The sequence below is a fragment of the Thunnus albacares genome, chromosome 22, assembly GCF_914725855.1.
Source record: "Thunnus albacares chromosome 22, fThuAlb1.1, whole genome shotgun sequence".
In the NCBI taxonomy this organism is placed as follows: domain Eukaryota; kingdom Metazoa; phylum Chordata; class Actinopteri; order Scombriformes; family Scombridae; genus Thunnus; species Thunnus albacares.
Window position 1 is genome coordinate 6,376,483 of NC_058127.1, and position 13,314 is coordinate 6,389,796.

The 13,314-nt window shown below is 40.0% G+C and overlaps 1 protein-coding gene across 1 annotated transcript in view; it reads right to left on the reverse strand.

The window, feature by feature from the left end:
* Positions 1-1,309: 1,309 nt before the first annotated feature.
* LOC122973759 (cytochrome P450 26B1) overlaps positions 1,310-13,314 on the reverse strand; it is a 38,940-nt gene continuing 26,935 nt past the window's right edge. Inside the window, exons 3-7 of the mRNA XM_044341490.1 lie at positions 8,754-8,872; positions 8,356-8,512; positions 7,973-8,128; positions 5,797-6,081; positions 1,310-5,184 (exon numbers count right to left, since the gene is read on the reverse strand). Of these exons, the coding sequence (XP_044197425.1) occupies positions 4,792-5,184; positions 5,797-6,081; positions 7,973-8,128; positions 8,356-8,512; positions 8,754-8,872 (1,110 nt within the window). The 3' untranslated portion in view covers positions 1,310-4,791. The remainder of the gene's footprint in view (positions 5,185-5,796; positions 6,082-7,972; positions 8,129-8,355; positions 8,513-8,753; positions 8,873-13,314) is intronic.

Sequence of the window (13,314 nt, forward strand, 5' to 3'; positions counted from 1 at the left end):
CTCTTCCGTCGCTATGGAATAATACTGTTTTAATTAGGATTGAGGTAGTTCGCTCTGAGTATTCATGGCAGTGTCTGGACCACAGCTTGAGGCTTTTACACGTCTACACTTGGCATTATTATGTTTTCAACCCAGTCTTCTCTGGGATTACGTTCATATTGGACCATTTTGCAGAACACAGTTCAAGTCAGTAAGGTGTGAAAAGGCATCTCATTACACAAAATACTTTGGAGACATGTAATGATGTTGCTACCAGCCTCAGCTGCACTTTGTGTTTGGTGTTTGTTAGCAAATGTTAGCATATAGCTAACCTAAGGTGGTGCACATGGTAAACATTATGCTAAACGTCAGCATGTTAACATTGACATTAACTTGAGTGTGGTTGGTTTTTCTTCTGATATTGTGGAAGAATGATTTAACTTCTACCAGTGGTATTAACTGCAGCTTAGGCTGCTCTTTCTTTCACAATATTTACATGTTTGATGACTTCCTCTTCTGACATGCATCAGTCATAAAACTGAAAATTGCACCACTAGACGCAGCTTGTCTGATCTGACAGATAAATAAGTCATCTTAGCAGACGGGTGCATTATTAAAAATAGATGGGATGGCAAGGGTCTGCGGCGTTTGCTGCTATTAACAGTTACTTTAAACAGACATCAGACACCTGGTCTCCCTTCTCCCACATCAACAGGTTTTCTGACCATTTTGATTTATATGTTAGTGCTTTCCAAACTTGTTAGCACACACAGGCTGCTTGCCATCTGTTTGATTTGCAAGCTGGATGTGCATGTGCTTGTTGTTTCATGTAGTTTTAAAAAAAACACACACACACACACAAAGTTGAATTCACACTTTTGTATCTATGTATGTTGGAACGGTTGTGGAAGTGGTTTGAATATCTGGATCCTCTCTGTCTTAGGAGTATTGACACCTTTATGTGTTTTTATTTTTTTATCAGAATAAAATCTCAACAGATCTGACACATGCTGAGTGTAGAATCTATGTTTCTAATGGTTGATGCTCTTTGAAACAATCTCCTGTTGTAAAGCTGTTTTACAGATGTAGCAAAGTCAGTTTTATTTTCTCCAGGGTTTATGCGCAGCCGTAAAAACTCACTTTCTTTCAAAGAAGAAAAGTTAGCAAAACCTTGTTATGTAAAGGCAGGATGGGTGGAGATTTTAGAAATGTTTTATACATTAAAAACATAAAAAACTCTAGCCGTTTTCCCTTTACCTAACGAGATGAAGGGGAATAAAAACAATTCACTATTCAGATATCTTTTTTACTTTATAGTTTATTACAGGAGTACATTTAACAATCACGGTAACAAAAAAGGAAAGGAAGAAAGTAGAACAAGACATTCATATTTAAACTAAATGAACATTTTTTTCCTGTAAAAAGAAATAAAAATATTATGTACAGAATGACATAAGACAGGTTTGGAGAAACCATCAGGTGAGAGGAAGGGGAAGTGTAGTCGCATGGCACTTAAAAAATAGACATACCTCGCAAGTGCTTTCTGTTTTCCATAATTAATATCAAATAAAATGCAGTGATAATAAGTCTGAATAACAAAACAAATAATAATTATTACAGTAATCAATCAACAATATTAACATTTTAAACACTGTTTACAATATAACTGAAATACATAACATTCTAAATACATCCAATATTTACCAAAGACCTTCTCATTTAGGCTAAAAACTCTAAATCTGTAATAGAATAAAAAATAGCATTTCAGATATCTTATAACAACAATATTAATCGTACAGTAACATTAATATTAGGTTATTAGTAGACGTAAATAGCTGATTTTCCCCATGGCTTGCTAAAGAAAGGAATATTGTACAAATTAATATACACTATAACCTATTAACGCTCTTTTTGCTTTCACACAATGCAAATATTTTAATTAGCTAAATTACATATATATATATATATGTATAATTTAGCTAATTAAAATATTTATATATATATTTATATATATAAGAAATAGCAAATCTCACTCGATACAAACTATTGTTGCAATCTAGAACTCTCAATTAGAAAATGTACACAAGAAAAGCAGCAAAAAAAATGTATTTTCATATCTTTTTATCATGAAGAAATCAGTGGTGTGGTTGGTAGAAAGAGTGAACAATGTCTGGCACAGGCAGAGTCCATCTGGAATGCTATTGGACAACCTCATTGGTCTCCTGAAACCTCATTGGTCCTTCTCTCTCAGGCTTCGGTTCTTAGAACTCCGTTTGAGGGTTCTGGAATGTCCCAGAGTTCCGTCAGCAAGTCCCAGAGTTCCGTTGTAGAAGCTTTCCATGTATGGAAAATTTTCAAAAACACTTCCTCTCCGATCATTAAACACAAAAGCTCTGAGAGTTCTGATTGTGCAATCACCTCGAACAATAAATCTCTTTCAGCTAATAAAGTTGCTTAAACCATGGAATTTATTTTGTTTTGCATTCTTAGCGTTGATTGGAGGAGCAGCAAGACAGAACATCACCTTCCCCACAGAATTCAAAATGGCTGCCCCAAGGAGATGGGAAAATAAAAAAAAAAACAAAACAAAACAAAAAAAAAAAAACGGCACACAAATAAACACAGAATAACAAAGCAACACTCAAGCAGCATTTATGTAGGTCTTCTCCACCTCCACCTTATCCCCTCTGTCTTTTCTCCTCCTCCAGCTCAGGAAGTTGCGCCACTTTGTGAGAGCAAGTTCTCTAACGTGTCCTCGTCGCGGGACAAAGTCGCCGTCTGACGTAGAGGTACAATCTCAATGCAACTTGGAAGTGTAGTTTATGTATCAAAGCACAGGTTCAAAGAGTTTACAAAGTAGACCTGGACCTCATTACTGTTTGACCTGGATTTAATTTCTTTAATCTTGTGTGAAGCCAATTGGGAATTCTTATTGTTTAATTTCACCGAAATTGCTTCCTTGGGGGGGGGGTGGGGGATACAAAATGGTTGCAGAAGGTAATACGTCAAGTGAGAGCTACTGGAAACCCCTGATATCATTTTGTTAATGTGAACAGAAAGCAGAGCAATCGACAGCTTTTCAAAGAGTAATCGGTCCAGCTCTGAAACTTCAACAGTGAGTTAAGTGATAGTCTTTTTTATGTGCAGCTTTTTTATGTTCAAAGTTAAATATCAAAAAGCAAAAGGCTTATTTGTTATTCACCACAATGTCTACTCTGCACCTGAGTTTACACATACCATCAAGTTTACTGGGATATGCTATGCTGTATATGGGCAACATTTTGAGTCAATGCAAGTGGGCAACTTCGACGAAGAGGAGAGTGATGCAAAGTTTTCAGCGGACATACAGATCATAAGGAAAGCTAGGAATAAGTTTTTTTGCAGTTTCTTTGTCTTGTGAGTGCAGTTTCTATTGATTGCTTCCAGTTCGTTTATAAACTGGAACCCAAAAAAAAGAATAGACTGTCAGTTTGAATAATGAAAAAGCTATAATGATGGTACTGATCTTCCATCAAGGATTTACCTCCTAAAGAAATATCTTGAAGAGTTACTGGATGTAAACTGCACTCTTCTTTCACTCAAGCACTAAGATTGCTAGAATAAAAACTCTGTGACTCTCACCTGTTATGTCCTTTATATTGTTTTCTTATAATGTTGGTAATTTGAGAGCTGAAGCTTATTCTACTGTTGTGTTGAAAATCAGTGAGGATCATCAAGTGTAGAGGCCTCTTCACGAGAAAAAAAAACAAAAAAAAAACAGCAGGTCAAGTAGGAAATAAAACAAATTGCCCATTTACATCACTTCAAAATGTTATGTGTTCTTCCCTTTAAAATATCAAGCCAGTACATCTTCCCCATCAGAGCTACATCCCTCATTTTCAGCCCTTTCCTTCACTGCCTGAATTGATACTTGACCACAATTAGCAGTACAAATTTAAACTGGTCAAAGTATTTACTGCATCATGATAGCTTGAAGATATGGTGCGGAGCCAATCTGACAAGCTCAGCAGCATTATCTATTCGTGTCACAACCTGCTACCCATTGTGCTATGATCCTTTTGACTACATCTGTAAGCTAGTAAACAATTTGAATTTTGATGAACCTTTGACGAAAAACACCTGAAAAAAAAAAAGCCACCACTGATTTCTGTCATTCTTTCAAATCTTTTTCAAATAAGCAGAAAACATGAGTTGCATCTGGGTGGCACTGTGAAGAATGCTAGCCCCAGATTTACCAGCTTGGACCAGTAAATCTAAAACCTGCAGTCTTACAACTATATATCCATCTCTTTTACCCTGGTAGACAACTGAAATGGTTCATTGATTTTGATTAAGCACAAGCAAAATGCTAAAATATCATATTCTTTCATCCTATACCCTGTTTCATCCATCTCGCCTTCCCTCCACAACCGTCTTTACTTTTACTTTTCTAATGTCAACACTTCATTTCACCAAAAGTACCACCATACTTCTCTTTCTCCCATTGTGCACTACCCACATTCTCTTTCAAATTATATTACATAGCTTTTTTGTACATACATTTTGTTTGTATATTTCTTTAAAAAAATACAGAGAATAGAGCATAATTAAGAACTTTTTTTTTTTGGCAGCTTCTTCCTTTCTTGGAGGAAAGTCCCAAACATCATCAGTTGTAACAAGAGGCGAAGACTTCTACTTTTCTTTTAGTCTGAAAAGGAACCTTCAACTTGGCAGAGCAAAGGTGGAGAAGAAAAAATAACTCTGAAATTCCTTCTTTCCTTCCTTCAATCTTCTTCAATCACTCACCCCCCCTACTCGTTAACTTTCCGCCCTTCAAACCGTCGCTCCAAGCAGCTCTTCAGACTTGGCCATGATCTCATTCTGGTTGGAGTCCAGGCCGTAGAACTTGACCTTCAGCCCGTCAACCGGGTGGACCACAGGTACTGTGACCACGCGGGGGAACTGCCGGGTGGCCAGCTCGAAGCGGCTGGTGCTTGCCAGCTCGATAGCCAGGATGCGGAGGAAGAGGGTGGCGAGCTGCTTCCCCAGGCAAGACCGGACCCCACCGCCAAAGGGCAGGTAGTGGAAGCGTCCCTCTTTGTCTTCACCTCGCTCTTGGCTGAAGCGGTCAGGGTCGAAGGCGTCCACATCCTTGAAGACAGCTGAGGTGTCGTGAGTGTCCCGAATGCTGTACATCACACTCCAGCCCTTTGGAATCTGGACTCCCTGGAGATCCAAAGACAGAGAAATGCAACCAGTGAGCATGTTTGTAAGGGTAAAATCATGACTGCAAGTAGAAAATTGTCGCATTTTGACACATCAGCTTGTAAGGCCAGAGATTTTGGAAGTTGCAAAACATCCATTTCTTGTATCTCCGACTATGCACGGTGGACTTTTCTTCACTTTCAGGCATAATCTATCTATCTATCAGTTGGGATGGCAGTTCGTCCGTTGTAAATATGTCCATAAAACCTTGTCTTGAAGTAGTTTCCTGTAGTTTGATCAGACTGTCTAGGCTCTTCTTCTTCTGTGTAAGTTCTAAGAAAATTCTTGTAGACTATGTTCTGACTTCTGATCTCCTATTCTTTAAACATAAGATGGCAGATCTTCCTGTTGTTTGATAGGATTGTGTTCAACTCTTAATTAACAGAACTATCATTCTTTAGAAAAGAACAGAAATGGCAGATTTTTGTTGAGTTCAACTGGCATTGCTCTTTCTTGCCCAAACTAAAAACTCCAATCAGAGCACAAAAATTGCAAAGATGCTAAATGTGCCCTTTGCAAAGCATTGTTTTACACATGACAAGAGACACAAAGAAGTATTACTAGGTCACTCACATCAAGCTCAAAGGTCTGCATGGCGGTCCGGTAGGCCCCTGAGACAGGCGTAAAGAGTCTCAGCACCTCCTTGATGACACAGTCCAGGTACTTGAGGCTGACGATGGTGTCCAGCCTCAGCTCTCCTTCAGGGCAGAGGCAGCCGTTATGGAGGAGGCCCCTGGCTCTCAGCTCCTCCCTGAGGCGCTCCAGCACAGCAGGGTGGCGGAGGAGCTGCATGATGAGGGAGGTGCTGGCGCTGGCAGTGGTGGCGAAGGCGGCAAAGATCAGCTCGATGGTCGACTCCTGTGGGATGATAGAGAGATGAAGTGGTATATCAGTGCACTGGTGAGCAATGTCTACCTATGACCTCTTGTCACAAATGTCTTTGTCTAAGGGTTGTGACCAGTTCAACTGAGTGATTCTCTAGACTCCCAAAGAGGTAAAACCCTCCAATATTTCAAAATAAAAAGATATGATAAAAGACAGAAAAATAAGTAAAAGTTTGTGTAACACAAGTTTTTTTGGATTCAACCCTCAGATTTGTTGTGCAACCTGTTGGGGGCTCCCAAGTCCCAAGTTGGGAACCATTTTATCAGTGAACCCAATACTTCTCTGATGCAAGAATGTTTTTAAAGCTCTTTTCCTCAAAGATAAAAGAAAAAACATCCAAACACAGACTCCGCACCCATCACTATTACTACTTACTACGTAGGCCAGAGCTGAGGGGAGAGCCAGTCACTGATATGGAAAATAAAGCATAATTCTAGTATGAGCACAAGCACAAACTGACTGCAGGACTATACTGAGGGCATACGAGTTGATTTGCCTTTACTTTGTGGGCAAGCCAACTGGATTCTCCGTCAGCTCCTGATGGGCTAATTGCTTGTCACTTGAATGAAGGGTCCAGAAAGTGGAAATATAGATGATAGTGTTGTGAACCGAAGGGTGAAGGTGGATATTATCCAAATGCCGAATCAAAGCCATGATTACTGTTTTTGAGGCGGCGGCAATACAAAATACAAGAATTATTACTGTAGAAAGCATATTTTCTCACCCTGCATGTTATAAACTCCGCAGCGGTATTTTGATTTATTCTTTTTAAAATACAAAATATTTTTGGTTAACGATTTTAAGCCAAATTGTGAGAAAACTCTCAACCTGGGACTTCAACCATACTTTGGGCACGAATCCACTACCAGCACCTCAAGCTTGCCATTTGTTTCGTAACGACGTACGGCCAAAAAAAAAGTCTAAAGCCAATACATAATAAAAGTATGTTGTTTTTAGTTCCTGAAAAGTAGTGTGTTTGGAAATATGAAGTTCGTATCCAATAACAACATTTAGCCTGCCGTACCAGGTTCATTATTAAGGTAGTGGAATAAATAACACAGAGGCTGGGCTGCACGACACTCATTATAAACCCCTCATCTGCCATCATCTGTGTCAAAACACATCTCTGCCTCCACCTACGTGTGTGTATGTGTTATATATGCGTGCGTCAGAAAACTGCAGGAGAGTGCTTTGGCCTGGGCCTCTGCGACAGGGGCTCCCCAGTTCACTTTGTGTGTGTATTTATATATGTGTGTGAGTGTGTGTGTACAGGAGGCCTCTTTCAGACCCCTAGCAGGGGGGGGTGTTGACTTATTTTTGGCCCTGGACTTAACCCAGAAACCACAGGAACGAGAGCGAAGCAGAGAGAGTTGAGTTTCCACAGAATTCCTCAGAATTACTTTAATAGGTAAATAGAGGGTGTGCCCGTCCATGAGCGTGTGTATGAGTGTGTGAATTTCACTGATACAATCTGTCTACAGGCATCAGCTTAGCATCCCTGTCGTCACATTCTAGATAAAGATGTGTATCATAGGTCACACGTGTTGTTTCTGATGAAGATGATTTGTGAGACTAATTATGATGATTGTTGATATGTGTGTGTGTGTGTGTTCACTCAGGCCAGGCAGGTTCCCTCTGGCAGCACTTTACTAAGTAAACAGCGAGTGTGTTCTTATTTATGTGTGTCGGACTGTGAGTATGTTTGCACATATACGGTGTGCACCAGAGTTGGTGTGTATCTGTACCGTGTTAATGCTCTAACATGTGTTTGTGTGTGTTCTTGTGTGCGTCTGGCTCCTCTCCAGCATATGTTTGCACATCTTCTCCTCCCTACTCAGGTCACTTTTGTGCGTAGATGTGTTACCTTCAGTTCTTGCATGGTGAGCTCAGTGCCGTTCTCTTTGGCGCTCTCCATCAGGACATCAAGTGCGTCGCTGTAATCCTTCCCATGGGTACACAGCGGCTTTTCCCTGATGGCTTTCTCTATGCTTTTCTGCAGTGTGTCTCGTGCACGGATACCCTGCAAAACACACACGAAAGAAGAAAGTTAATCAATTGTAGCCAACAACTGTTGCTCGTGTTTGCTTTGCTCGCTTTGCTTAGATTTCTTAATCAGGTTAATGTCTCTGCACATACAAAATGTGTTGTGTTTCCTGCCGTGGGAAGACAACACAGAAGTTAAATTTACTTTTGTACAGTAATGAGAGAAAGTTTGTCGGGAAAGCAGAACAGAGGATCAATACATACCTTCCTGTAGCCGCTAAATGGCAGGTCTATGGGCAGGCTGAAGAGGTTGTTAACAAAGTCCTGGAAGGTTGAGAACAGATGCCTCATCTCCTCTTCTGACACCCTGAAGCCCAGCAGCACCCTCACCGCCATGGTGAATGACAATCTCTGGCTCTCCCTGTGGAAAGACAACCAATCAGCATCCGATCAGTCACGCCTCGTCTAAAAATGCAATGTGATACCTGACTAAAGATGAGTCTTCACTTGCATTTACACCCTTTCTTTGTGTTCTTGTCCAGCAGTTCCGACAATGATTTTGCACATGATACCTTTTGTGCCCAAAAGCAATGACTTTACTTCTTTAATCACAAGTTTCTACCTGTTCAGAATCAATTTCTACACAAGGACCCCCAATGTACCTGTAGACATTGATGGGCTCAGGGTTGGAGCTCCACACTCGGAGGCTCTCCTGGATGACCTGCTGGATTTTGGGGAGGTAGGACTCCAAGGCCTCGTGGCTGAACACTTTGGCAAACACCTGGGTAGACAGAAATAGCATATAGTTGTATTAAAAATGCAGAATGTGAATGCACCTGTCTACACATGACACAAACTACACATGACACAAACCATTGAGACACAGATAAAGATCAGCCAGGATTTTCATTAAATGCTCATAAATTATCAGACTTGGAACACAGACAGGAAGCATTGAGACATTTGTTTGAACCGGTACAAGTCAAAGCAGAGGACAAAAGCACTGATTAGGCACACATACAGTATACTATAATCCCCACCCTTCTTACAGTAGTACAAACACGCACACAAGCAGAATGTCTTTAGGAAACCTCTGAGCGTGGTAAATCCTCACTGACAGGGTGTGTGAGTAGATGATGACAGGAAGAACAAGTTTATTCTGCTTTAATATTTACATTTATTATCTTCACCCGGGAGGGTTATTATTTGTCTTGTTTGTTCGTCTTCTGTATCTGTTAGTTTGCAGAACATCTCAAAACTCTCTGTGGAATTTGGTGGAAAGTTCAGCCATTGGCCAAGGAGGAATTGATGAGTTTTTGGTTTGGATAACACCACTATATAGCCATTTACAAAGCATCTAACCTTTTTGCACACATTCCTGCCTACACACATTCGATTTGTTTGCATAAAACCTCATTTCTTCTCATCACTCACATATTTGGTGCAACAAATATTTGGGTAACACTGAAAAACAGAGACGTCTTTTGATGTCACACCATTTTCCTGCAACTGGTATCTAAATTTTTGTAAGTATGGTCCATTTGACAAACTCTGAGAGCAATTGCAACCACATTTATATGACAAATAGAGCAATTGCAACCAAATTTATATGATAAATGCATATCCATATAAGTCACACACATTCCTGCCTACACAAATTCGATTTGTTTGCATAAAACCTCATTTTTTTCACCACTCACATATTTGGTGCAACAAATATTTGGGTAACACTGAAAAACAGAGACGTCCTTTGATGTCACACCATTTTCCTGCAACTGGTATCTAAATTTTTGTAAGTATGGTCCATTTGACAAACTCTTAGAGAGCAATTGCAACCAAATTTATATGACAAATGTACATATCAATGATGAACAACCCTCCAAAATGGCATTTTATCTATGGATGGCACTAAAAACTCTTATATTGCTGTAGTTTTTGTACTTTAAAAACATAACATTGTGTTTATTCTATATGTTACTGCTCTCTTTCTCAATCAGTAATATCTCTAGAAATTTTCTATCCATTAATCCCCTTCTCTCTCTCTTGAAATATACCCAGACAAGACTTTCCATCATGTGTTCATTCTTATTCATTTTCTGCGATACTCATTCCTTATTCATCCCCAATTTCTCTCTCTCTTTCTTTCCCTCTCCCCCTCTCTCTCCTTCTTTACTTTTTAACAGCAGAGACTTATACATTGTGGAGGTTTTCCCCTGTAGTCAGCAGAACTAGAATGACAGACAGAAAGAGCAAGAGAGGAGGAGGAGGGGGGGGGGGGGGCGAGAGTTAAGTCTTTCCTGGCTGCTTGTAGTATTTCTTAGTATGAATCAGTCACCAGTCGTCAGTGTTGTTTGGACAAATAACATTCCATCTGATTTAACCTCCAAAACTGCCCTTAAAACAGTTTTGGAAATGATTTAGAAGTAGAGAACACTGGAGAGGAGAGGAGAAAAGAGAGCGGACCGGACTAAGAATAGGGCTTTTATATTAATATGAATCAGTCACTAACACTTAGGTTTATTTGGATAAATAACATTCTGGTGTGTTTAACCTTTAGAGCTTTTAAAACAGTAATGTATTGGTTTAAATGTACAAGAGACCAGAAGAGAGTGAAGCATATTGCTGCTAAATGGGTTTAAAACTCTTAGAAATGTCGACTTTAACAGACAAACAGGAACAATTGTGTTTTTTTTTTTAGAAAAGTTTTCGAGAGTTCAATGTTCACGAGAGTTTCTCAAGCCATAAAAAGCTGTGAAATCCTTCAGCTTATTAAATTCAGGTTTTATTTTATCTGAAATGTTGTCCCCAGTAATCGCAGGAAGCCAATGCAGCACATTGTCGAGCAAGTTGGGGCGACTGGTACACGTGGTTTGCATTTTCTGCTCAATGAAATGGGAATGGAACATTTGAACAGGCAAATTTTATATTAGAGATGAATACTTCTGTCAGCGGACGGTCAATACTCTAATTCAGTTGACTTTAAGAGCCTTGCAATTGTGTTGGAAATGCCAATTAAGATGTGGGTTGAACAAACGCATCCAGATTTGTTTTGCCTATACAATAGTTTCTTTGTACTGTGCGGTGGCCGTGGCTCAGAGGTAGAGCAGGTCGTCCACTAATCGGAAGATCAGCGGTTCGATCTCCAGCTTCTCCAGGCCGCAAGGCAAAGTGTCCTTGGGAACGTACTGAACCCCAAATTCTTCCCGAAAGGCTTTGCCATTGATGTGTGTGTGAATAAACATTAGAAACTCCTCCTGATGAGCAGGTTGGCACCTTGCATGGCAGCCTCTGCCACTCAAAGTGCATGTAGTGTAGAGCGCTTTGAGTGGTCGGAAGACTAGAAGGACGCTATATAAGTGGAGTCCATTCACTATGGTTTGCTTTCAAGTTATTTTTATGTTTTTATATACTCCTTTTTATTATCTAACCTGCACAAATTGGTAATTGCATATAATCTGTGGTTTGTCTCAACATATTTCATGGTCGTGGGTTCTTTTCATGACTTTCCTTCTACTTTTGAGCACTGCAGAAACTATACAATCAACGATTATAGTCACTATCATAGGATGTTTCAAAATGACTTCTTGGTACCACTTTATAGCATCTGTCCACAATGAACCCTCAAAAAATCACAACCACACAATATATATATCATAGTGTGTTGGTACTGGATCGATACATATATATGTGTATTTGGAATACATTTTCCATATGTTAACACACAGAAGTAACAGTGTTATAAAGACAAAGTGTTCCTGCTTCTTTTCATTGAGACAGAATGGAGGCTGAGAGGGAAGAAAGGCGCTTCTAGTGGGACTTGTGCCCAGGCCAGTACATGTGGTTCCTGAGGTCCATGTTTCAGCCACCAAACCATCAGTCGGGCACTCATGCTCTTATTTTGTCCTCTACCTCGTTTTCCTTTCATTTTCTTTCTCCTCCATTGCCCTCTTCCCTCTCTCTCTCTCTCTCTCTCTCTCTCTCTCTCTCCTCATTCCTCCAAACCCTGCTTCCCTCCCTCTGTCGCCCTCAGAATGAATGAACAATAGTCTACTGAGCTGGTGCTGTGTGCATGAAAGTGTGCATGTGTGAATTACGTGTATGCACTGTATGGGTATATATATGTGTGTGTGTGTGTGTGTGTGTGTTAGGGAGTGGTTAGTGCAGATCACAGAGCGCTCTAAGACGTTAGCAGCGCTACATTTCCTCTGCTGCCGCACCCTGGGGCCGCTGGTCACGGATCAGCTTACATGACCTGCTCTCCAACCCTGACCACAGGGGATTATGCACACTATCTGACCTCAAAACAGTCTGAGAAGGAACACAAGGCTGTCACGACTTCTTCTGTTAGTTAGGAAGTCGGTTTAGTTAGTGAACTGTCGACGTACGATCGATCAATCATCATCCGTTCATCTGCTATCCAGGACCGTTTATCGGATTTGGATGAAACTTGGGAGAATGATTCAACTTCACAAAGTCTTCCAGTGCTGTCAAAGTTATATTGATTGTCCCACGGGGGTTGCTATGGTAACAGGATAAAGCAAGGTTGCAGATTGGCCCAGAAAAGGATGCCTATGCCTTATTTGTTTAAGTAGGGTATTTAGTCAAGTTGATTACGCCAAGTCATTCCTTTGTCATTTGATTGATTACTTAGTTAACTACTCATTTATTTAGTTATTTAGTCAATTACACGTGTGAATATGTTTTATGCAGTTGTTTTAAAGTCTGTTACAAATTTAGCTGGTTACATACTGCAGTCATTCATTCGTTTTTATGGGTTTTCCTTATCAGTAAATCATTCGGTCAATTGGCTGGGTCACTCAGTTCCTTGATTATATAATCAGTTACCAATCAATCAGTTGTTCACTTTGATGGTTTCTGCATAACTCTAACCCGAAACCATTTATTAAATCTGTCACCGAGCCAATTTCGTTTGCCAATTTGTTAATCACTCGCCACAAAATTTATGAATTACACAAATATGTTTGAGAATCACCAGGAAATCTTCAGTGGATCTAAAAGAGCAACCCACAAACCCACGCTGAAGAGAGACTGAAAAGTGATTGGGCAAAAACATTTGTTAAGCTAAAAGAGGTTGTGTAACGTTGTGAATTTAGCTATTTAACCTGTCTACGCTGGATTACGCATAATTGGTCAATTTAGGTGATTACTTTGCCTGTTCATACACACACACACACACACACACACTTGCTACCTTTGCATATC